Genomic DNA, 23,933 nt, shown 5'->3' on the forward strand with positions numbered 1-23,933 from the left:
ATTTAAAATATTCTAAAAAAATAGCCATGACAGAACAGAGCTGGTTATGCTTTTTAGATACTATTGTATTAGTCTGTTCTCCCACTGCTATGAAGAGATACCTGAGACTGGGTAATTTATTTTTTAAAAACATTTAATTGGCTCATGGTCCTGCAGGCTGTATAGGAAGCATGATTCTGGCATCTGCTCTGCTTCTGGGGAGGCCTCAGGAAACTTACAATCAGGGCAGAAGGCAAAGGGATAGATGGCAAGTCACATGACCAGGGCAGCAAGAGGGTGGCAAGAGGTGCCACATACTCTTAACTAGATCTCACAAGAACTCACTATCACCAAGACAACACCAAGAAGGATGGTGTTAAACCATGGGAAACCACCCCCATGATCAAATCACCACCAGGCCCTTCCTCCCACACCGGAGATTACAATTGAACATGAGATTTGGGTGGGGACATAGATCCAAACCATATCAACTACATATCTTTTTTTTAAGACAGAGTGTCACTCGGTCACCTAGGCTGGAGTGCAGTGGTGTGATCTCTGCTCACTGCAACTTCCACTTCCCAGGGTTCAAGTAATCCTCCTATCTCAGCCTCCTCAGTAGCTGGGACTACAGGTGTCTGCCACCACGCCCGGCTAATTTTTGTATTTTTTAGTAGAGACTGGGTTTCGTCACATTAGCCAGGCTGGTCTTGAACTCCTGACCTCAGGTGATCCACCCGCCTCGGTCTCCCAAAGTGCTGGGATTACAGACGTGAGCCACTGCGCCCGGCCTGTATCATTCTTATAACTTGTTGAAATGTAATAGTAATGGCATATATCACAATATAAATTCATTTTCTCAAATTTAACTTGAGGTCCTTTTAAGCTTTAATTATAAAATATTTTAATTAAACTACTTTTAATTGTGTATCGCTTTAAAAATACATCAAAAACTTCTAAAATTCAAAACCTTCAGGACATGAGTTATTTAAAATAGTTATCATATCTTGAACAAAAATTCCTACAGAATCAATTACACATTTACCTACTTTCCTTGGCAGGAAGCTCAGAATGTTATTTAATCTTTGTCTAATGATTCCAATTCATTATTAAAAGTAATTTATGGTATCAAATAGGCCCTAGAACACTGAACTAAAAACATTCATAATTATAGTTTTTCATTTCTTCTACTTGTTTTTCCTGCCTTCTTCCCAACTCTGGTGATAATCCACTCTCCATCCTCCACTTACCAGGTTACCGTACCCATCATCCTTTCTACTGTACATTTTCCAAGCCAGTTTTAAACTTGGAAATCAGTCGGAACTGTTAAAACTGTATATAAACATTAAATAAATCAGGACTAAAGAAAGGATCTAAGGCTACTCTTAAGAAACCCAAACCCTTGAAAATGAAGATGGCCACGGCAGGTATATCTGCTTCATATAGGGAATTTCAAACTGTTTCCATAAAGAATACTGTAAGTGTCAGCAGAGAAGAGGGCCCCAGGCCCTCATAAAAGTCAGAGCAGCCCCATTAATATGAGTTTTATACACTGGAGTTCTGCCTAAGATGTCATTTGAAGAAAAGGCTCTGCTCTAGCACTGGACTAAAACTGATGTTTCTGCCACTGCTGCAATGGCTAGGGGAAAAACAACCAACCAACAACAAAAAAACATGGTTTGGGCATTTCTTTCTTCATTAAAAAAAACTGCCTTTAAACAAAACAATTCCGTTCCAACACTTTCTGCAGACTGTAAACAATCCTAATTTGAGTTAGTATCAACAGAAATAGAAGAAACAATGCTTTAAATGATCCACTAAACCACACCTATGTACCTGCTTTGAACTCCTATTTACAAGCTTGTTTTCTATTTTCCCCTGTGTCTGCTACCTGAATAATCCCTGCCATATTACCTATATAATTAGAGGACCCGTAGTCAACATGTGAGTTGGCTATCACACAAAGAATAAAAGCCAAAGACCTGGATCTTGGCAGTTTTAGAATTTTTACATTTTTCTTTTGCCCTCACATTTTTACATATTTGATTCAAACATTTATTGAACAACTATATTGGGTGAACATTTGTTGACCAAAATTACAATCTAACACATTAATGAGAATCAGTGAAGTTGTGCTACAGTAACATCAATCACAAAAGCTCAATGGCTTTGATAAAACAAAAGTTTATTTTTCACTAATTTCAAATGTCCAATTCAGGTTGGTAAGGGAGATCTGATCATGATAGCACCTCAGGAGTCCAGGCTCCACTTGATACATGCTTCCAAAGTTACCTTGCCAAAGGTGAAAGAAAACGTGGAAAATCACATTCTGCTCTTAAACTTCCACTCACGCTTTGTCACAAAAAGGCGTATGGCCATGCCTGACATTAAGAATTAAAGGAAAGGGCAATTCTATGATTATTTTATGAAGAATCATGACTCCCTAGTCCCCCTGCTGTCAAATATTTATTCTTCCCACATGAAAAAACACATCTGTCCCTCCATTCAGAAGGCAACCCAAATATCCCATCCAATCTCAGCAGTAAGTTCAAAGGACAGGATCTGTGTTGATGGGGAAATCACCTCTATATCAAGTCCAGATGCAGCCCCTCTTCACAGAGACCTATTAAAACAAGTAATCTACCTCCCTTCAAACACACAATACATACTGACAGAATATAAAAAATGCTCCAGTTCAAAAGAAGAAAATAAGACAACAGTCAGTCGTTCATAGCAATTCATAAGCCAGGCTGAACAGACTGTGCAAGGGCTCTCTGGCCTGGAAGGTGGGGAATGCTCTGATTGACCCCTGGGAGGAGTTTCTAAGTGTGCTGTTCTCTGTGCCTCTAGGTTCTGCCTTCTGGAAGGCTTTTCCTGGTCTGTTATCTTCTACCGCTAAAAGTGAAGTGGACATCAGAAAGTGACTCCTTAGCAGAGCAGAATTCTCAGGAAGCAAATAGGTTAGGCAGGCACGGGGCAGAGAGCAAGATCATTATGTATCAAGCAGTTGTACTTTATTCAGACTTCTGGCTATGCCTCTCCCTGAAAAAATTAGAAGGCTTATCTATTTGATACTATCCGGTTTCAAGCGCCAATGTCCAGAACCAAAGCTTTTTTCTAAGATATGCCTCTTAGATTTACTACTTTTCTTCGCTTTCTTGCCCCATGAGACAATGTGTCTATTTCTCTCTACCTAACTATGGGTACTTTGAGTTTACCTGGCTTTAGCAGGGAATCCATACCTTTTAGTCTCTTTCCCCTAACCCAACTGAAAAGCAATTCCCTCTCAAGTTGGCCTTTACTCTGAATTACCTTAATCCTTTCAGACATTTTAACAATGGAAGTGATGTTCATAACCCTGACTGGATCCTGCCAAAAAAATGGATTTCAATTATTTACTCAAAAGCCTTTTCAGTTGTGTCTCTTACTGATTGGAGGTAAAAAGCAATTACTGGTCAGGCAAAGTGGCTCATCCCAGCACTCTGGGAGGCCAAGGTGGGAGGATTGCTTGAGCCCAGGAATTTGAGACTAGCCTGGGCAACACAGGGAGACTGTGTCTCTAATTTATTTAAAAAGGAAAAAAAAAAAAGGAGCAGCAGCAACTGCTTCTTCTAATCCTACAAATTCCCAAATTTCTGGACCCTTTGTATTGCTTTTCATTCATACTTGGAAACTAAACAATTATTTTCTAGCTCATCTCTTTCCGTTGTATAACACCTTGTCAAATGAAACCAGTACCAGTTAAAATACAATTTGTTTTCCAACCTTATCCCAAAAGCTACAAATGCATTAGGTATACTACTTGCCTTCCAAGTTATTGCAGGAAAGTTTTATATAATATTGTTCTCTGCATCATAATGTTCCTAGCATCTAACATCAGTTTCCTTGCTGCCTGACTCTCAAGCCAATGCCACAGTTGAAGTTTTTTTGTTAGAGCATACTATTCTTTGTATAAATTTTGACTTAAGTGATGATAGGCTGTAACAACACAGATGCTGTCCAACAGAAATACAATGCAACTCACATAAGTAACTTCAAATTTTCTAACAGCTACATTTAAAAAGTAAAACTCAAAGGTAAAATATATTTCATTTAACCTAATATAGACATACCTCAGAAACACTGCAGATTTTATTCCAGACAAGTACAATAAAGCTAATATTGCAATTAACAAAGCCACCCATTTTTTTGGTTTCCCAGTACATATGTTTATACTATACTGCAGTCTATCAAGTGTGCAACACCATTATGTCTAAAAAAACAAAAAGTACATTAATTTTAAAAAACTTTACTGCTAAAAAATGCCAACAATCATCCGAGTCTTCAGTAAATTGTAATCTTTTTGCTGGTGGAGGGTCTCGTCTCAATGTCGATTGCTGCTGACTGATCAAGATGGTGGTTGCTGGCTGGGCATGGTGGTTCCCATCTGTAATCCCAGCACTTTGGGAGGCCAAGGCAAGTGGATCACTTGAGGTCAGGAGTTCGAGACCAGCCTAGCGGTTTTTTGTTTTGTTTTGTTGTTGAGACAGTCTCGCTCTGTTTCCCAGGCTGGAGTACAACGGTGCAATCTCAGCTCACTGCAATCTCTGAACCACTCAACCACTGAACCGCCTTCTGGGTTCAAGCGATTCTTCTGCCTCAGCCTCCCAAGTAGCTGGGACTACAGATGGGCGCCACCACGTCTGGCTAATTTTTGTATTTTTAGTAGAAATGGGGTTTCATCATATTGGCCAGGCTGGTCTCGAACTCCTGACCTCGTGATCCTCCCGCCTCAGCCTCCCAAAGTGCTGGGGTTACAGGCTTGAGCCACCGCGCCCAGCCGGAAAATCTGTTGTTTAGCGTGACCCTTTTCATCAATGATGTTAATTTCCAGATAACTTCTTGCAGCTTCTACATCAGCACTTGCAGCCTTGCCTTTATGTATGGAAACAGTTTCTTTTCTTAAAACTCATGGACTCATCTGCTAGCTTCCAACTCTTTCTGCAGCTTCCTCACCTCTATCAGCATTCACAGAATTGAAGAGAGTTAGGAGCCTTGCTCTGGATTAGGCTTTGGTTTAAAGGAATGTTGTGGCTGGTATGATCTGGCCAGACCACTAAAATTTTCTCCATATCAGCAATGAGACTGTTTTGCTTTCTTATCACATGTGTTCACTGGAATAGGACTTTTAATTTCCTTCAAGAACCCTTCCTTTGCATTCACAACTTGGCTGTTTGGCACAAGAGGCCCAGCTTCTGGTCTATCTGGGCTTTCAATATGCTTTCCTCACTAAGCTTAATTATTTCTAGCTTTTGACTTAAAGTGAGATATGTGCAATTCTTCCTTTCACTTGAACACTTAGAGGCTACTGTAGGGTTATTATTAATTAGCTTAGTTTCTTCTTTTTTTTTCTTGAGACAGAGTTTTGCTCTTTTGCCCAGGCCGGGGTGCAGTGGTGTGATCTCAGCTCACTGCAACATCTGCCTCTCGGGTTCAAGCAATTCTTCTGCCTCAGTCTCCCAAGTGGCTGGGATGACAGGCGCCTGCCACCATACCCAGCTAATTTTTGTATTTTCAGTAGAGACGGTTTTCACCATGTTGGCCAGACCGGACTTGAACTCCTGACCTCAAGTGATCTGCCAATCTTGGCCTCCCAATGTGCTGGGATTACAGGCATGAGCCACTGTGCCCAGAATTGGCCTAGTTTAAATATTGTTGTGTCTCAGGGAGGAGGGAGGCCCAAGCAGAGAGATGGGGAAATGGCTGGTTGTTGGAATAGTCAGAACATACAACCTTTATATCAATTAAGTTCACCTTCTATGGGGGTGCATAGTCTGTTGTGCCCCAAGACAATTCCAACAGTAACATCAAAGACCACTGATTACAGATCACTGTTAAGAAGTATAATAATAATGAAGGCCAGGCGCGGTGGCTCACGCCTGTAATCCCAGCACTTTGGGAGGCCAAGGCGGGCGGATCCTGAGGTCAGGAGATCCGAGACCATCCTGGCTGACACGGTGAAACCCCGTCTCTACTAAAAATACAAAAAATTAGCCAGGCATGGTGGTGAGCTCCTGTAGTCCCAGTTACTCAGGAGGCTGAGGCAGGAGAATGGTGTGAACCCAGGAGGCGGAGCTTGCAGTGAGCCGAGACTGCACCATTGCACTCCAGCCTGGGCGACAGTGGGTGACTCTGCCTCAAAAATAAAAAATAAAATAAAATAATGGAAACATTTGAAATATTGCAAGAACTGCCAAAATGTGACACAGAGACACAAAGTGATCACGTGCTGATGGAAAAATGGGGTCAACAGACTTGCTCAAACATGAGGTTGCCACATCCTTCATTTTTATTTTAGTATCTGTGAAGCACGATAAAGCATGCCTATATATCCAAAGAATTAAATTCCAATCTTTTATCAATAATAATTATTCATGAAATGTTTTACATTCTGTTTTTTATACTAAAACTTCAAAATTCAGTTTGTATTTTATTACACTTAACAGCACATCTCAATTCAGTCTAGCCACATTTCCGAGTGCTTAACAGCATCACAGGGCTAGTGGCTCCCCTATATAACAGAGCAGGGCAAATTAAGTTGTACTAACAACCTCTCAAATCACAGTGGCTTAAAACAAAGGTCTATTTTTTATTCATATCCATCATAAATCAGCTGAGGGTGTACTGCATGCTTTCTTGACTAATGGATCAATCACCATGACATATTTCATTGGCCAAAGCAAGCTCCATGGCTACACCCAACTTGGGTGAAGAAGAGAACCAGATATATTAGGAAGACAGTACAAAGAACATTTATAAAATTATATATATATATAAAAATAAAACATTTGTAAAATAACCTTTATAAAATCACAATTTAAAACTTTCAAACTATGTTTTCAATAAATTCTACCTTTATTTTCCTTTTGTTCTGATATAAGCCTGCTTCAAAAAGCAAATGAAATGATAAAGTGGTAGAGCTCTACTTGAATAAACTACTACTACTAACTAGATCAAACAGTAAATCTAAGACAAAATTTCTTTACCATGGAACATCATTTGCCCTTCAACAAAATTCCTGAAGATTTAATAAAAGCAAATGAAAAGAGGAAATAAGAGTTGGATTATGTAGTCCCAAGTACTTGGGAAGCAGAGGTGGGAGGATAGCTTGAGCCCAGGTGCTCAAGACCAGCCTGGGCAACATAGTGAGACTCCACCATTACAAAAAATCAAATCATAAAAAAATTAGCAAGGCACAGTGCTGGGCACCTGTAGTCCCACCTACTCAGGTGGCTAATGCAGTAGGATCCCTTGAACCCAGGAGTTTGAGGATGCAGTGAGCTATAATTGTACCCCTGTACTCCACTCTGGGTGAGAGAGAACTTGCCTCTAAAAATATAAGAGCAAAAACTTAACTGATTAGAATGGAAAAAAAGCAAAAATGGGAATAGACATCAAATACAATTTTTTAAAATTCATTTTGGCCATCAGGTACTTCAAATCCTCTTTAAAACTTTCTTACCAAGTCTTTTTGAGTGGTTACTGCTGTTGAAACAAGCGTAGGCTGAAAGAAAATTAAATAGGAGTGAAAAAAACTATTTATAAAAAGTAGGGAGAAAGCAGGAAATAATAAATGACATAATGCTAATCAAAACTAAAGATATTTTCACCAATTTTCAAAAAGATTTCCTTACACCCTTTAAAGTTAACTTCTGCCATTTATTAACACTGTAACATAGAAAGTCAACTGCCAGGCCTGTAATCCCAGCACTTCAGGAGGCACACAGGATTACCCAAGGCCAGGGGTTCAAGACCAGCCTGAGCAACACAGCAAGACCCCATCACTGTAAAACATAAAAAGTAAATAAAAAATTTTAAATCAGCTCTCTACTTATTTATCAACAAATATAAGGTATTACCTTCAAGGTCAAAAGCTTTGCTTTTACAGTTCTAAGGCTGAAACTTTCTTCTAAAAATAAATACATTCTATTCCATCTTCACTTAAACATTCAAGAAGGAATTTTGGCATATAAGAGGATCCAAGGTAATGAATGGCTGAATTACATGAAGTAACGGGAATTAAATACTTTAAGTGGCAGAAAATAAAAAAGCACCAAAAAGAAGGGCTTATGTAAATATAGCGGCAAATTTTCCTTAGGGAATAAGTGTACTGATATGTTAACTGGTATCAGATACCAGCAATTAATTCTTTCTTACAAAACCTGTTTTAAAGTCGATGTTCTAGGACAGGTGCAAAGACTCACACACCTGTAAATTAGAGGCCGAGGCGGGAGAACTGATTGAGCCCAGGAGTTCGGGGCTGCAGTAAGCTATGATCATGCCACTGCACTCCAGCCTGGGCGACAGAGTGAGACGCTGTTTCCAAAAAATACAAAGCTGGGTATTCTAACTTATTAATGATCAGTTCAGGCTAAAAGAAGCTCTTTTAAATAAAGCAGAGGTGATATCTAGAATTGACAGACAATTCATGTAGATGCTTTCCTGACGGAAAATAGTAAGACAAAACCAAAACCCAACCAACAAAACCACCAACACCAAACTAATCAGCTGAGTCCAAACTAAACTTTCCAACGCCAAATGTCAGGCGAAAGAGAAATCCTGTTTTCCTGTTACCCAAAGAAATATATTACCCACTAAAACTTTACTATCCCAAAAGAGTATCTTAGAAATGGTAGAAAATACACATTTCCTGCATGTTTTACTGATGCTAATAAGTTTTATGGTCCCCACTCCACCCCCCCCAAAATTTCCCAAAGCATCTTCCTTTTTATAATTCCCTTGTTCAGTTTTATCAATTCTCCTGACCTCAATTGTGTCTATCACCCCTCTCCTACAGAATTCCATTCCTTTGTCCTAGGCTCAGCCCTCCATCTCTGCTAGCAACAATTATTTCAACCACAAATTCAATCCATTCAAACTACTATCATTTTGGGGTCACCAGATCAGTTTTCCCCTCACAAATGTGCCAATGATACAACTTTAAAACAATGGATTCATCTCTTGTATTCCTGATAGTTAATCACCAATCCTATAAATCCGTATTTTGAAATGCCTGGCATTCTTCCTTCCTTCCTTCCTCCATTTAACTAAAGTGGCCCGTTACCACCTTCTTTTTTTGAGACGGAGTCCTGCTCTGTTACCCAGGCTGGAGTGCAGTGGCGCAATCTCGGCTTACTGCAACCTCTGCCTCCTGGGTTCAAGCAATTCTGTCTCAGTCTCCCGAGTTGCTGGGACTACAGGCGCACGCCACCACACCTGGCTAATTTTTTTGTATTTTTAGTAAAGACAAGGTTTCACCATATTGGTCAGGCTGCTCTTGACCTCAGGTGATCCACCTGCCTTGGCCTCCCAAAGTGCTGGGATTACAGGAGTGAACCACCACGCCTGGCCCCGCTCCTACCTTCTTTGGTGCTAGTTTCTTCCCATTCCACTCTGTTCTGGAGATATGTCTTCCAAGCATTGATTTACTCACATTATTCCTCTGTTCAAAAACTTTCATGGGCTACTTAAGTAAGGTTAAAAATAGTGAAACCCTCACCAATAGTATTCAGTGCTTTTCATTCTCTCACCATACTTATTCAAATGTGTCCTATCAGCACTAGTCACCAAACCGCCTAGATTTCTATACATGCTATAACAGCATTTCCCAAAGTAGTTCCTCACAATTAACCCAATGAAATACTGATCACTACAGAGGTATAATCTAAAAAAGAAAAAAATGCTGCTTCCTTTCCTTAAATAGGTTCATTTCCCACAGAATTTCTCAGAAACTTTTAACATGCTAATGAGCATTTTTATAACATTTAATAACACCTATTAATATCTTACAAACCATTTTTGGAGAAATGCTTTGCCTTGCCTCTATTTTTTTTTTTTTTTTTAGACCTTGTTAGTAAACATCTTCCTCTCATCTCTCTACCTATACAAATCTAGATTCCCCATTAACCTTCTCTTCTCTCTTCTCTATTAGGTCTCCTGGAGCCTTCTTTGATTTTCTATTCCTCTGAAATTCTACACAGTTATCTGTATCACGCAATTTAGTGACTTATTACATTGATTTATATTGCAGATCATACACCGATTTATACTGATTACTGCTCCATGTATCTATCTTACTCCAATAAATCTGTAAGCTTCCTGAGAAAATGAATAGGTACATACTTTTACAGACAATACAAAAAAAGTACATATTTGACTAAATAGTTTCAATGTAAGAAACTTGTTCACCCGCTCTCTCAAGTTCTTGAGGCTTTATTATCCCCGTGCCCAAACAAGGCTGCCAAATGAAAGCAGCAAAGAGATTTATTAAAAATGTATCTGACTTTCCCCTTCATATGCAAGAAAAACCAAGAACACTTCTACTGCAGCTTTATGTGACTGGCTATTCCCTGAAATTTATCAACTACCTTCTTCATTAACACAAGAGATAATGCAGGAAAATAGCCTAAACAGTAAAAACTTCATCTTCAAGGCTTTCACAACAGAACCATAAAATCGTCTTCCACTTGTGAATCAAGGAAGTATTCAAACCCTGCCCAAGCTGTTACTATGAACAAAGTTTACTAACCCAAACATCACAGGAGATGTTGGAACCAAAATTAAAGTCCAATCTTAGTTAACGTTAAATTTCTTGAAAAAAAGTTTTTAAATAATCCTTCTGATGCTCACTAAAGTCTGAGAAAAAAATGTTTAAAAAGAAATTTTATAATATTTTTAATCCAAATTTTCTACTCATTAAAAACATGAGGCTAAAACTCACATTCTCAAAACCTTTTTATTCTAGAAAATCTCCAATATATACCAAAGTAGAAAAGTATAACAAACTCCCATGTGCCCATCACCCAAATTCCACAAACTCTGGGACAACTGTATTTCATGTATAACCCAAACTGCCATTTTGAAACAAATCCCAGATATAACATTTCATCTGCAAATATTTCATTATGTACTGCTCAAAGATAAAGAATTTACGTTTTAAAAATCTCTCATCATGTCATTAGAATAAAAATACACAAAATCTACAGTGTTAAAAAATGACTTTGAGGCAAGTCATTTAATTCTCCTAAATTCTCTCATATGCAGGTAAGACTAAACCTAACGTTCCTTTTGCTTAAGTTTCTTCCGTCACAGGTTTATATGTTGGCTTCTGAAACATAATTCTGAACGTCAAGAGTTTTTAAAAAGCTACAAATTTAGCACAATTACAGAATTGGTAGAAGTATGAAACAAACAGAATGCAACTTTCACATCTGAACAAAGTTATAATCCCAGCACTTTGGGAGGCCAAGGAGGGTGGATCACCTGAGGTCAAAAGTTCCAAGACCAGCCTGGTCAACATGGTAAAACCCTGTCTCTACTAAATATACAAAAATTAGCCAGGCATGGTGGCGGGCACCTGTAATCCCAGCTACTCGGGAGGCTGAGGCAGGAGAATCGCTTGAACCCAAGAGGCAGAGGTTGCAGTGAGCCGAGATAGTGCCGCCACTGTGCTCCCACCTGGGCAACAAGAGCTAAACTTTGTCTCCAAGAAGAAAAAAAAAAAAAAAAGCAAGCAAGCAAACAGGTAAAATTTAAGGTAAAATTTACATTATACATTTCCACACAAATCTACGTTTATTCTGTATCTATTACTGGTATCTCTTCATTTTATCCATTTAAAAAAAAAGGAGGAAAAAAAAGATGAGTAAGAAATGACTGCCCAATTCCAAAACAAGAAATACATGTTAGCTATAATACGAGACAAAGGACAAGGGCTATTAAACAAGCAGTAATTCAAAGCTGGCAAGAAGAAAGGAAGGCTGCAGGATAAGGTAGTATCTGAGCTAAGTCTTGAAAGATGTCAACCTGAAGGTTACTCCACTATTCCTGTTTCTAAAGTGCTGTGGGGTTCAATGTTAACATACCATTTATCACATTATACTAGAATTGTGTGCATGTCTGTCTAACCCAATGATTCTTAAGGGGGAGATGAAGAACTGTCCTCCAGGGGACATGTGGCAAATGTGTGAAGCCATTTTTTTTTTACTGTCACAACTGCAGGGGGTACAGAGTGCTACCAGCGTCTAGAGGGTAAGTCAGGAATGCTCCTCAATATCCTACAATGCAGAGGACAACCCCACAATGAAGAATCACCAGGCCCAAAATATCAACAGTGCAGAGGTTGAGAAATCACAGTCTAACCTGTTAGATTATGAGCACCTTTAGTGCAAGAATTATCATACTCATCTTTGTAACTCCAGTATCTGGCATGCACAGCAAGAGCGCTGTAAGTATTTGTAGACTCAAGAGACCTCAATTCAAAGGTAAAGGAAGAGCCAGTCTTTACAGAAAGCAACAACATGATCTGTGTTTAGGGAAAATGAATGATACAAAAATGATGTATTGGAGCATTTCTAGTGTCTTACAAAATTAAAAATGCACATATTCTCCAACCTTGGGATTTTGCTTTCAGATGTATATGCTTCGGATATGCATACTTAAAAGAAATGATACATCTGCATAAGGATATCCACTATAGCATTTTTGAAGTAAGATTAAAAATTTTTGTGACATCTGGCCAGGCACAGTGGCTCATGCCTGAATTCCCAGCACTTTGAGAGGCCAAGGCAGGTGGATCACCTGAGGTCAGGAGTTTGAGACCATCTGGCCAACATGGTGAAACACTGTCTAGGTGTGGTGGTGTGGGCCTGTAGTCCCAGCTACTCAGGAGGCTGAGGCAGGAGGATCACTTGAGCCAGAGAGGCGGAAGTTGCAGTGGGCCAAGATTGCGCCACTGCACTCCAGCCTAAGCAACAGAGCGAGACTCCATCTCGAAAAAAAAAAAGTTACATCTGATTTTGGGAGAGGAATTAAAAAGATAAAAAATGTAAAATTGTTTTAAAAAAAATAAATCTGTGTTGATGCACCAGAAAGGAGGAAAGATTGGAGGCATGGAAAATAAAAGTTGTTTTTTAAGAAAGAGTCACCCAGGCTGGAGTGCAATGACTTAATCATAACTCACTGTAGCCTTGATCTCCTAGGTTCAAGCAATCCTCCCATCTCAGCCTCTCTGAGCAGATAGGACTATGGTTACATGTTACCGTGATCAACTAATTTTTTGTTTTTTTGGTTAAAGGCAAGGTCTTGCTTGGTTGCCCAGACTGGTTTCAACTTCCTGGCTTCAAGCAATTCTCCCAGCCTCAGCCTCCCAAAGTGCTGGGATTATGACACCACACTCAGCCTAGACTAGATGTCTTAACAGCAGTCTAGGACAGTGCTCCCCAACCTTTTTGGCACCAGGGACCAGTTTCATGGAAGACAATTTCACCGCTGAAGGGGAGATGGTTTCAGGATGAAACTGTTCCATTCACTCAGATCATCAGGCATTAGATCTTCATAAGCAGCTTGCAATCATTAATTTGTGGCGACATTCTTAGAAAACCAACCGCCTCAACCAGGTCCACCTCCAGCTACCATCTATTTCTTTTCTTTTTTTTTTTTTTTTTGAGACAGAGTCTTGCTCTGTCGCCCGGGCTGGAGTGCAGTGGCCGGATCTCAGCTCACTGCAAGCTCCGCCTCCCGGGTTCACACCATTCTCCTGCCTCAGCCTCCCGAGTAGCTGGGACTACAGGCGCCCGCCACCTCGCCCGGCTAGTTTTTTGTAGTTTTTAGTAGAGACGGGGTTTCACCGCGTTAGCCAGGATGGTCTCGATCTCCTGACCTCGTGATCTGCCCGTCTCGGCCTCCCAAAGTGCTGGGATTACAGGCTTGAGCCACCGCGCCCGGCCAAATGTTGCTGATAACACGAGAAAAAAAAAATTGTAATTTCTCTCACTAAATCCTCTTCTCCTTTTAAATCATTCTACTCATGCTTTCCCCCTCAGCACTCCAATGAAACCACTTGTTAAAAGTCACCAACAACCATTATCTTGCTAAATCCAATATCCCATTCTCTCTCATCTTATGTACCCTCCACGATATATGAATAGATGATGCTAGGTACAGTGGCTCACGTCTGTAATCCCAGCACTTTGGGAGACTAAGGCAGGTGGATACCTTGAGCCCAGGAGTTCGAGACCAGCCTGGTCAACGTGGCGAAATCCCATCTCTACTAAAAATTACAAAACATAAGCCAGACATGGCAGCACACACACGCAGTCCCAGTTACTTGGGAAGCTGTGGTGGTAAGGTCATCTGAACCTGGAAGGTTGAGGCAGTGATCATGCCACTGCACTACAGCCTGGGTGATAGTGAGACCCTGTCTAAAAAAAAGAAAAGAAAGGGATAAGCATTCCCTCCTCCGTTCTTAAGTAATTTACTGACTTGGCTTCCAAAATATACTTGGCTTTCATGGAAGCTCCTTCTGTTTCCTTTGCGAGTTCTTCCTCTACTTCTCACCCTCTAAATGTTGAGAATGCCCTAAGACTCACTCTTAAGGCTTTCCTTCAATTTTGGATACTTAAGTTTCAGTTCCTGAATTTCTATTTGGTTCTTTTACAAATCTGCAGTGTCATTTCTGTTAGTCTCCAACTGTTAAAATTTTTTCAAGCGTGGCTTGTATTCCCTAGACCACAGTTAGGTAGTTTTTAGTCTATTTCTATTGTTTCTGCTGGTTCTCATTCCTGTTGTCTTACCTTCTCATATGCCTGGTGGGTTACATTTGATACTTTGCCAGACTCTACATTTAAAAAGTCTAGAGAAATAATCTGAGGCTCAGAATATGATTTCCCAAGCTCTTCTCTATGTATATTCTTTCTCTATTAAGTTAGAAATTCTTAAACCAGTTGCACTTCAAAATCACTTGGGGACTTTTATAACACAACTTTCGTGGCTTCACGTAGAGCAATTAAACTAGAATTGTGAGGAGGATGAACACAAGTCGTTGGCATTTCTAGAAAGTTCTCTGAGAGATTCTACAATGCAGTCGAAAGCTGGGGCCGGGCGCGATGGCTCATGCCTATAAGCCTGTAATCCCAGCACTCTGGGAGGCCAAGGCAGGCGAATCACTTGAGGTCAGAAGTTCAAGACCAGCCTGGCCAGCATGGTGAAACCCCATCTCTATGAAAAATACAAAAATTAGCTAGGCGTGGTGGCGCACATCTGTAATCCCAGCTACTTGGGAGGCTGAGGCAGGAGAAACGCTTGAACCCAGGAGGCGGAAGTTACAGTCAGCTAGGATCATGCCACTGCACTCCAGCCTGGGCGACTGGAAAAGAAACTATGACCTGAATGATTTCATCAAGTCATATATGTATACACTAATGACACCCTAAATTCTACCTCCAGGCCAACCTGACCACTAGATTCTGATATTCTACTGTTTACTGGAACCATCCACTTGTAGATCTAATAGTCATTTCAAATTTAACAAAGCCATAACAGACTTAATTCCCACTTTACTCCACCCTTCCCCAGATTTTCCCCATTACTAGCCTAGCCAAACTATCATCTTTTGATTGTACAGTCAACCCTCCACAGGTTCTGTATCTGTGGATCCAACTAACTGCAAATCAAAAGTTTTTTTAAAAACACAAAAATAATAAAAATACAAAATTTAAAATACAGTACAACTATTTATATAGCATTTACATTATATTAGGTATTGTAAGTAACCTAGAGATGATTTAAAGCTTGTGGGAGGATGTGTGTAGGTTATATGCAAATACTACAAGAGACTAGAGCATCTGGGGATTTTGATATTCTAGGGGGTGTAGGAAGTATCCTAGAACCAATCCCCATTGGATACTGAGGGATGACTCTGTTGCTCCATCAGCCTTATGCTTACTCTGAGGCAGGGACCTGCTAGAGTGATCTTTTAAATACATAAATTATATCAGTTCCCTGCTTAAAACCTACCAATGTTTTCCTATGAGACATGAAATAAATCCAATTTCCCTACCATGGCATATATTATCTGGCCCCTGACTGATTACAATCTTATTTTCTAACACTCCTCATTCACGAAATTCCAGCCACCTTGCTCATTCCCTCTTCCTGGAATACTCTTTCCTCCAAATGTCAGTGACAGGCTCCTTTATCAATGTTCAGATCTGTAGCTTAATTTCATTTTCTTATAAGGCGGGATTTCCTAACCATCATATTTAAAATAACCACCATACTCCACGGTTATTCCATAACTCTGCTTTATTTTCTTTTTTAATTTAATTTTTATTTTGTTATGAGATGGGGGTCTCACTATGTTGCCCAGGCTGGTCTCGAACTCCTGAGCTTAAGTGAACCTCCCACTATGGTCTCCCAATGTGCTGGAATTAAAGGCGTGAACCACCGCTCCCAGCGCCGCTTTATTTTCTTCATAACACTAATTATGTAAAATTATTGTACTTGCTTACTTGTCTTCATCCACTAGAACACAAGATTCATGAGAGCAGGGACTTAGTCTTTTTCACTGCTGCAAAGAATACTACCTAGAATATTGTAGTATAAAACCATTTGTCACTTAATGACTGGGATACATTCTGAGAAATACATCATTAGGCGATTTCATTACTGTGCAAACATTGCAGTCTTTCTTACACAAACCTAGATGGTATAGTCTACTACACATCTAGGCTATAGGTATAGTCTGTTGTTCACAGGCTAAGAACCTGTATAACAAGTTACTATACTGAGTACTACAGGCAACTATAAACATGATAGTACATGGTACGTTATCTGTGTATCTAAACATAACAGAAAAGGAACCGTAAAAATAAAAGTCTTACATCTTATGGGACCACCATCGTATATGTGGTTTGTTGCTGACTGAAACATCATTATGCAGCATGTGACTGTACCCTCAAACATTTGTTGACTGAATCAATGACTGACTAACCTAGGTTGCTGAGAGAATGATGGTCCTATGTACACATGGCTCCACTGTACACTACTTGTGAGGTGAAAGAGGTAAATAACATCTTAATGTTATGAAAATAGCTTTGACTTCACTTTCCCATTAAAGGATCACAGGGACACCTCCCCCAGGGGTCTCAGACCACACATTGAATCAGAGAATTAATGAGATTTATGAAAACAATGTCACACGTTAAGTACCCTCATAAAATAAAGCCGAAGGCCTGGCATGGTGGCTCACACCTATAATCCCAACACTTCGGGAGGCCAAGGCAGGCAGACTGCTTGAGCTCAGAAATTCGAGGCCACCCTGGGCAACATGGCAAAACCCCATCTCTAGAAAAAATACAAAAGATTAGCCGGGTGTGGTGGCACACACCTGTAGTCCCAGCTGACTCAGGAGGAATGCTCGAACTTGGGAGCTGGAGATTGCAGTGAGCCAAAACTGCACCACTGCACTCCAACCTGGGTGACAGAGCTAGACCTTGTCTCAAAAAACATGAAGTTGAATACAAAAATTGTACCCAAGAACCACTAAAATGATGAGGCAGTTTAGAGAACAAGCTGTAAAAAAGTTCTCCTCTTGGATTAAAATACGGCATTACTGAAAAATATAACACTCTAATGAAGAGCACACATCAGGTGATTTCCATTCTTTTATGTTCATCCAGAATCCTTATTTGCATTATTGTTGCTGACTAAATTATGGGGTAAATTTGGTTAATTATAAACTAAATACACTATTCCAGAAAACAAATTAAAGAGAAAAGTATTTAAAAAAAAAAAAAAAAAACCACCAGTGGTGGGGCAGTGGTTCACGCCTGTAATCCCAGCATTTTGAGAGGCCAAGGCAGCTGGATCACTTGAAACTAGGAGTTTGAGACCAGCCTGACCAACATGGTGAAACCTTATCTCCACAAAAAACATACACTGAGCAGCCATTCGTTCAAGATGCATTTAAATAAGTTGAATTATTTGAGCTCTCTAAAATTATATGGTTTAAATCACACAGCTATATCAGAACAAGTAAATGGTTATAGTATTTACTAATATTAAATTACATACACTTCAGGTTGATGGAAAGTATCATCCTCAAGGATGGGTCTCATGGAATTATGAACACTATTTTTCCATAGAATACTAAGAAACCAAAGTGTGACCAAAACCATATATTTAAAATTAAAGGTCACACAATGCATTTTAGATATTCTAGTCTAAGAAAGTATAATTTAAAATTCCCAATTTCTTCCACATACTGTTCCCACTACATCAGAAGACGTGTAAATCAATACAAACTAAATTCAAAAACTACACCTCAAAGTTTCTAAGTTATTATACTAAAAAAGAGTCTAGTAAGAATTTATGTATACCTCAACCCAACATGACTAAACTTGAAGGCAAAAAAATGATGACATTATTTGTAGTGTGGGACAAAAGATTAATATCCCGGACATATAAAGACGTTTTACAACATCTTTATGTATACAGTATATAAGAAGTATGCTATATAAGTGGGGGAAAATAAGCAAAAAACATAAAAGGCAATTTAACAAAAAAACACAATTAGCCAATAAACATGCAAAAATGTTCAGCTTCCCTAATAAAAACTCCACTGTACACTACTTGTGAGGTGAAAGAGGTAAATAACATCTTAATATTATGAAAATAGCTTTGACTTCACTCTCCCATTAAAGGATCACAGGGACACCTCCCCCAGGGGTCTCAGACCACACATTGAGAACCACTCCATTAGTATTTTGGGACAATATTATATGATGCCAGATTTGCTTTGAAATAACTCAGCAAAGGTCAGGCCTGTTGGCTCATGCCTTAATCCCAGCACTTTGGGAGGCTGAGGTAGACGGATCATTTGAGGTTGGGAGTTCAAAACTAGCCTGGCCAACGTGGTGAAATCCCATCTCTACTAAAAAATACAAAAATTAGCCAGGCATGGTGGCAGGCTCCTGTAATCCCAGCTACTCAAGATGACGACGCAGGAGGATCACTTGAACCCAGGAGGTGGAGGCTGCAATGAGCCAAGATTGCACCGCTGCACTCCAGCCTGGGTGACAGAGTAAGATAGGGTCTCAAAAATAATAATACATTGATTAAATAACTCAGCAAAAATAAAACTTTAAATGGTAGAAATAAAAGAAAGAATAGCAAGGTGATCATCATTGCTAAAGCTGGGAAAGGGGTACGTGGAAGGTTCATTATGTATTGTTTTTGTGTACTTTTGAAATTTTCTACATTTTTAAGTTACCAATATTATCTTTTTTTTTTTTTTTTTTTTTTTTTTTAAAGAGATGGGGGTCTCTCTTGCCCAAGCTGGTCTTAAACTCCTGGCCTCAAGCAATTCTCCCACCTCAGCCTCCTGAGTAGCTGAAACTAAAGGCATATACCACCACACCAGGATTCAAATTACCAATTTTTAAAATCCATTTCTGTAATTACTGTTATTTCCTCATTTTCAACTCATTTCCTCAGGATCCATTTTTCCTACTTAATCCTATAGTAGTCAGTTCAATAAAGGTCTTTGAATAATAGTATTTTAAATATCTTCACTAAACTCTAAATCTTGAGTAGTTTAATTGCTCACTGAATTCTGGGCTGCTGGTTATTTTCTCTCAGCACTCTGAATACTACTCTATGATCTTCTGACATCTGTGTGGCTAAAAAGAAACATACACTTTTTTTTTTTTTTTTTTTTTTGAGACGGGGCCTCACTCTGTCACCAGTGTGGAGTGCAGTGGCACAATCACAGCTCACTGCAGCCTTGACCTGCCAGGCTCAAGCAATCCTCCCAACTTAGCCTCCCCAGTAACTACAACTACAGGTGCATACCACCACACCTGGCTTTATTTTTTGGGGGATTACAGGCATGATCCACCATGCTTGGCTGGGCTATCTATCATTCCTTGTAAGTAATCTGTCTTCTCTCTGTTAACATTTAAGATGTTAATGTAACATCTCTGTAATGTCTGTGATTTCAGTTTAAGTCAGAGATGAACTTATTTCTACTTATCTACATACTTGAAATAAAACTTGATCTGTAGATTGTATTTCTTCAACACAAGAAAATTCTTAGCCATTATTTCATCAAACGTTGCTTCTCTTGCCATTCACTTTATTCTTTTTCTCTGAAATTTCTACACTGGTGGCTCTCAATCTATCCTCCATGTCTTAATTGCTCGTTCATTATCCGTGTGGTATTCTGGATAAATTCCTCAGTATATTACTATTTGCTCAATCCATTCTAAAGGTTGTCTTTTTTCTCCCCGAAAAACTTTTATATTTCATCTAAGAGAAAGCACTACCAGTTTAAAAAAAAGAGAGAGAGAGAAACACTGACATGTCTTGAATTGCAAGATGCACCCCAATTTCAGAAATGTGTCTTAGAATCAATGAAATGTGTTTCTCATACCCAGGATTTGATTGTTTTTTCATATCTACTGTTTTTGTTTCACTTCTTTTCTATAGATGCTACTGCTTCTTTTATCTCACTGACAATTACAAGCATACTGATTTTTAAAATCTTTAACAGAATGGTTTATTTTCTTTAATCTGACATGAATTCATCTCCTAATTGTTGATTTTATCAGCTATCTTTCATAGATTTTGCCTTCATGTATTTTGGAATTTAGGTTTTCAGGATCATCTTGAATATAATTTTTTTCTATCTTTCTCAGTATTACTATTATGGGTCTGCCATTTTTGCAAGCCCCAGAACTCATATATATAAGTCTTCCAAGTAGTAATACTGGCTATATCACAAATCCAAACACTCAGCTAACAGTTCAACTGTTCATACGTGGTGGTCGTAAGACTGTGCTGATGTCCTCCTATTTCCCTGCATCATCGTCTCATCTCTGTAAATCTTCATTTAAGTCATACCTCAGGATAACAAACAGCAACAACTTTCTGTAGCTCCCCTTTAACAAAAAAGAGCTCTACTCTAGGCTCTTGTTTTCAGCAATGAATCTAACTCTGGGCTTTTCTGCATGTGGGGAGGGGGGAAGGATAGCATTAGGAAATATACCTAATGTAAATGACGAGTTACAGGGTGCAGCACACCAACATGGCACATGCATACATATGTAACAAACCTGCACGTTGTGCACATATACCCTAGAACTTAAAGTATAACAAAAAAAACCAAAAACTTAAATATTAAGTTAAAAATTCCTACCTTTTGGGCCGGGCGCGGTAGCTCAAGCCTGTAATCCCAGCACTTTGGGAGGCCGAGACGGGTGGATCACGAGGTCAGAAGATCGAGACCATCCTGGCTAACACGGTGAAACCCCGTCTCTACTAAAAAAATACAAAAAACTAGCCGGGCGAGGTGGCGGGCGCCTGTAGTCCCAGCTACTCTGGAGGCTGAGGCAGGAGAATGGCGTAAACCCGGGAGGCGGAGCTTGCAGTGAGCTGAGATCCGGCCACTGCACTCCAGCCTGGGCGACACAGCGAGACTCCATCTCAAAAAAAAAAAAAAAAAAAAAAAAAAAATTCCTACCTTTTGTAAAGTTTCTATTTTCTCTAATACAAAAAGACAGCTACCAGTTAACCTGCAACTGTCCAGTTTTTCATGAATAACGGGGAATTCTAAACATTAAGTTGTTTGCTTTTAAGAAGAAATGACTTCTATAAACTCTTCTTCCAACTTCAAACACCTGACTCCATTTTAAATGTGCCCAGTCTTGAAAGATAAACTGTATTTTAGATAAAACAAAATCTGGTAGAGGGCTAAAATTTGAGACTGAATTAAGTCTTGGCTTAAATTGCGGGAAAATTTTGACATTGGAAAGATACATACATTCATACTTTGCCTCCTCTTACCCAGTTTCAAGATACAGCAATGATAAAGTAAAAATGAGACAACAAAGTTTCCTAAAGCAGCATGCTTTTCTCAGTGAGCCACAAATGGACAGATATATGTAAGATTAGCAGGGTTTCAGCTAGGCGCCTGATGTTTCCAGGAAGATGGAGATTTGGTTCCGAAAGGATAAAGAGTAGTAAAAGTACCCCAAAAAAGAAGGGACCAAAGTCAGACTTACTGCTTAAAACAGGCTGGAGTAGAGGTCATTTTTATTAAAGGGGTCCTTTAAACTTAACAAAAACAAACAAAAAGGCAAATTCCAGAGCCCTGGTTTTAAAAAATAAATAAATAAATAAATAAATAAATAAATAAATAAATAAATAAATAAGTACTTTCTCCTTTATTTTGGGAAATTGTTACATAAATGTCATGCTTATCAAAAGTACAGTACAGGCTAGGCACAGTAGCTCATGCCTATAATTCCAACGCTTTGGGAAGCCAAGGCAAGAGGACTCCTTGTGCCAAGCAGTTCAAGACCAACCTGGGCAACATAGCAAGATGCCATCTCTACAAAAATTTAAAACTTAGCTGGGCATGGTGGTGCCAGCCTGCAGTTCTACACATTCAGGAGGCTCAGGCCAGTAGTTTGAGATCACAATGTGTTACAATTACAGCACCGCATTTCAGCCTAGAAGACAGAGACCCTGTCTCTTTTAAAAAAAAAAAAACAAAAACAAGGGGGGGGGGGGGCAAACCAAGGATGTCAAAGTTTTCAGCATTTTCATCTGGGCATACTACACGTAACACTGAAACAAATGTTTTGCTCTGATTTTCTGGTGAGAAAAAGCATCTTAATGTATCTCCCTTCTTGCCAATTAGAAAGTATACCAAGAGAAAGTTTATATCCTCAATATGAAAACTTCCTGGTTTTTATTACTAAATATGCTATGTCTTATCCAGCATTTTTATTCTCACTTGCTTTAACTTTTACTTTCTCAAATAATATCCCCATTCCTTTAAAATCAGGACAAAATTCAAATTTAATGGCTTTCTGGAGTATTTATTTTACCCTTCTTGAGCACCATTCAATAAACTAAAATTCCATTTTGTATTAAATACATACAGTGTTTCTATTCTGGTAACATTTGAAAAGAAATTACTTGACTGAAGAACTTAGTGCTTCATAACAACATCATTTCATGACCAACATAAATACACAAAAATCAAAGTTCCTAGAGATTTTTTTTCTAACACCTATAGAACTCTGTAACATTAATTATGTAAACACATTAAAAACTGGTTTCTAAAAACTATCTTTCATGTCTTTAGTAATCTGTCACCTAACTCTCAAACCTTTTAGTCTCAGAACTCCTTTCCAAACTTACATATTACTGACGTTCACAAAAAACTTTTGTTCATGTAGTATATGTGTAAATTGATATTTACTGAATCATGAACAGAAATTTAAATTTAATTCATTTAAAAATAAATCCATTACATTAACATAAATTAACACTTTATGAAAAACATTTTTCAAAACAACAAAAAAAGTTTAATGAGAAAATCATGTTTTACATTTTCACAAATCTCTGTAATGTCTAGAGTGAATAAAAGAAGACATTTAAAGTCTCAGATCTGCTCCTGCATTCAATCTCTTACAATACATGGTTCAGGCTGAAGCTTATGAAGAGTATCTACTCTCACAGATATGTACCTGGAAAGGGCAAGAATAACTTAGTACCCTTTCAGCCAATTGTGGGTTTTCTTTGAATACTACACCAAATTTAAAGGTGGCAGTTTCTTAAAGTTCAGTACAAATGTGGAACCTGACACTACTGTAAACTTTCTATACTGTTATTGGTCTATCTTGCACTTTGAATGGATCTTTTACCCATGCACAATTTTGTAATATAATGCGTTGGTCATTTGAAATCTGCTGGTTCACTGAACTATCACACAGATCTTCCAAGTGTTAGCACATTTCATTAAAATACAATATCAAAAAAGCTGTTAGTATCACTACCCATCTCATCAGAAAAATATTTAGTATTAAGAAGGTATCAAGCTCATAATAGATTTGAGTTTCTCAAAATTCTAATTTTCACTGGAAAATGCAAATTTTGTCATCAGCAGCAAGCGGTTTCCAGTTTTTTTCCTTCACATGACAGGCTCATTTCATTTTTTTTGAGGAAATATCTGTCACTTAACATTAATCTCAAAACCAGTTTATCAGTCATTCTTCCAAGTAAAAATAATATTTGATGAAAACAGCATCTAGTTCAGCTTGCAACTCACAGAACTGCATAACTGA

General features: G+C 38.8%; 1 protein-coding gene across 8 annotated transcripts in view; it reads right to left on the reverse strand.

Moving 5' to 3' along the window:
- Positions 1-23,933, reverse strand: part of SP3 (Sp3 transcription factor) — a 55,717-nt gene that overhangs the window by 18,149 nt on the left and 13,635 nt on the right. For 4 of the 8 annotated variants that reach the window (XR_010579926.2, XM_065525655.1, XM_045367274.2 and 1 more), the window contains one exon: positions 7,481-7,522. The exons of the other annotated variants lie outside the window; for them this stretch is intronic. Coding sequence is in view for 3 of the 4 variants with exons in the window: in XM_065525655.1 (XP_065381727.1) it covers positions 7,481-7,522 (42 nt within the window). In the remaining variant the exon portion in view is untranslated. The remainder of the gene's footprint in view (positions 1-7,480; positions 7,523-23,933) is intronic. 8 annotated transcript variants of the gene reach the window in all.

Source organism: Macaca fascicularis, chromosome 12, assembly GCF_037993035.2.
Source record: "Macaca fascicularis isolate 582-1 chromosome 12, T2T-MFA8v1.1".
In the NCBI taxonomy this organism is placed as follows: domain Eukaryota; kingdom Metazoa; phylum Chordata; class Mammalia; order Primates; family Cercopithecidae; genus Macaca; species Macaca fascicularis.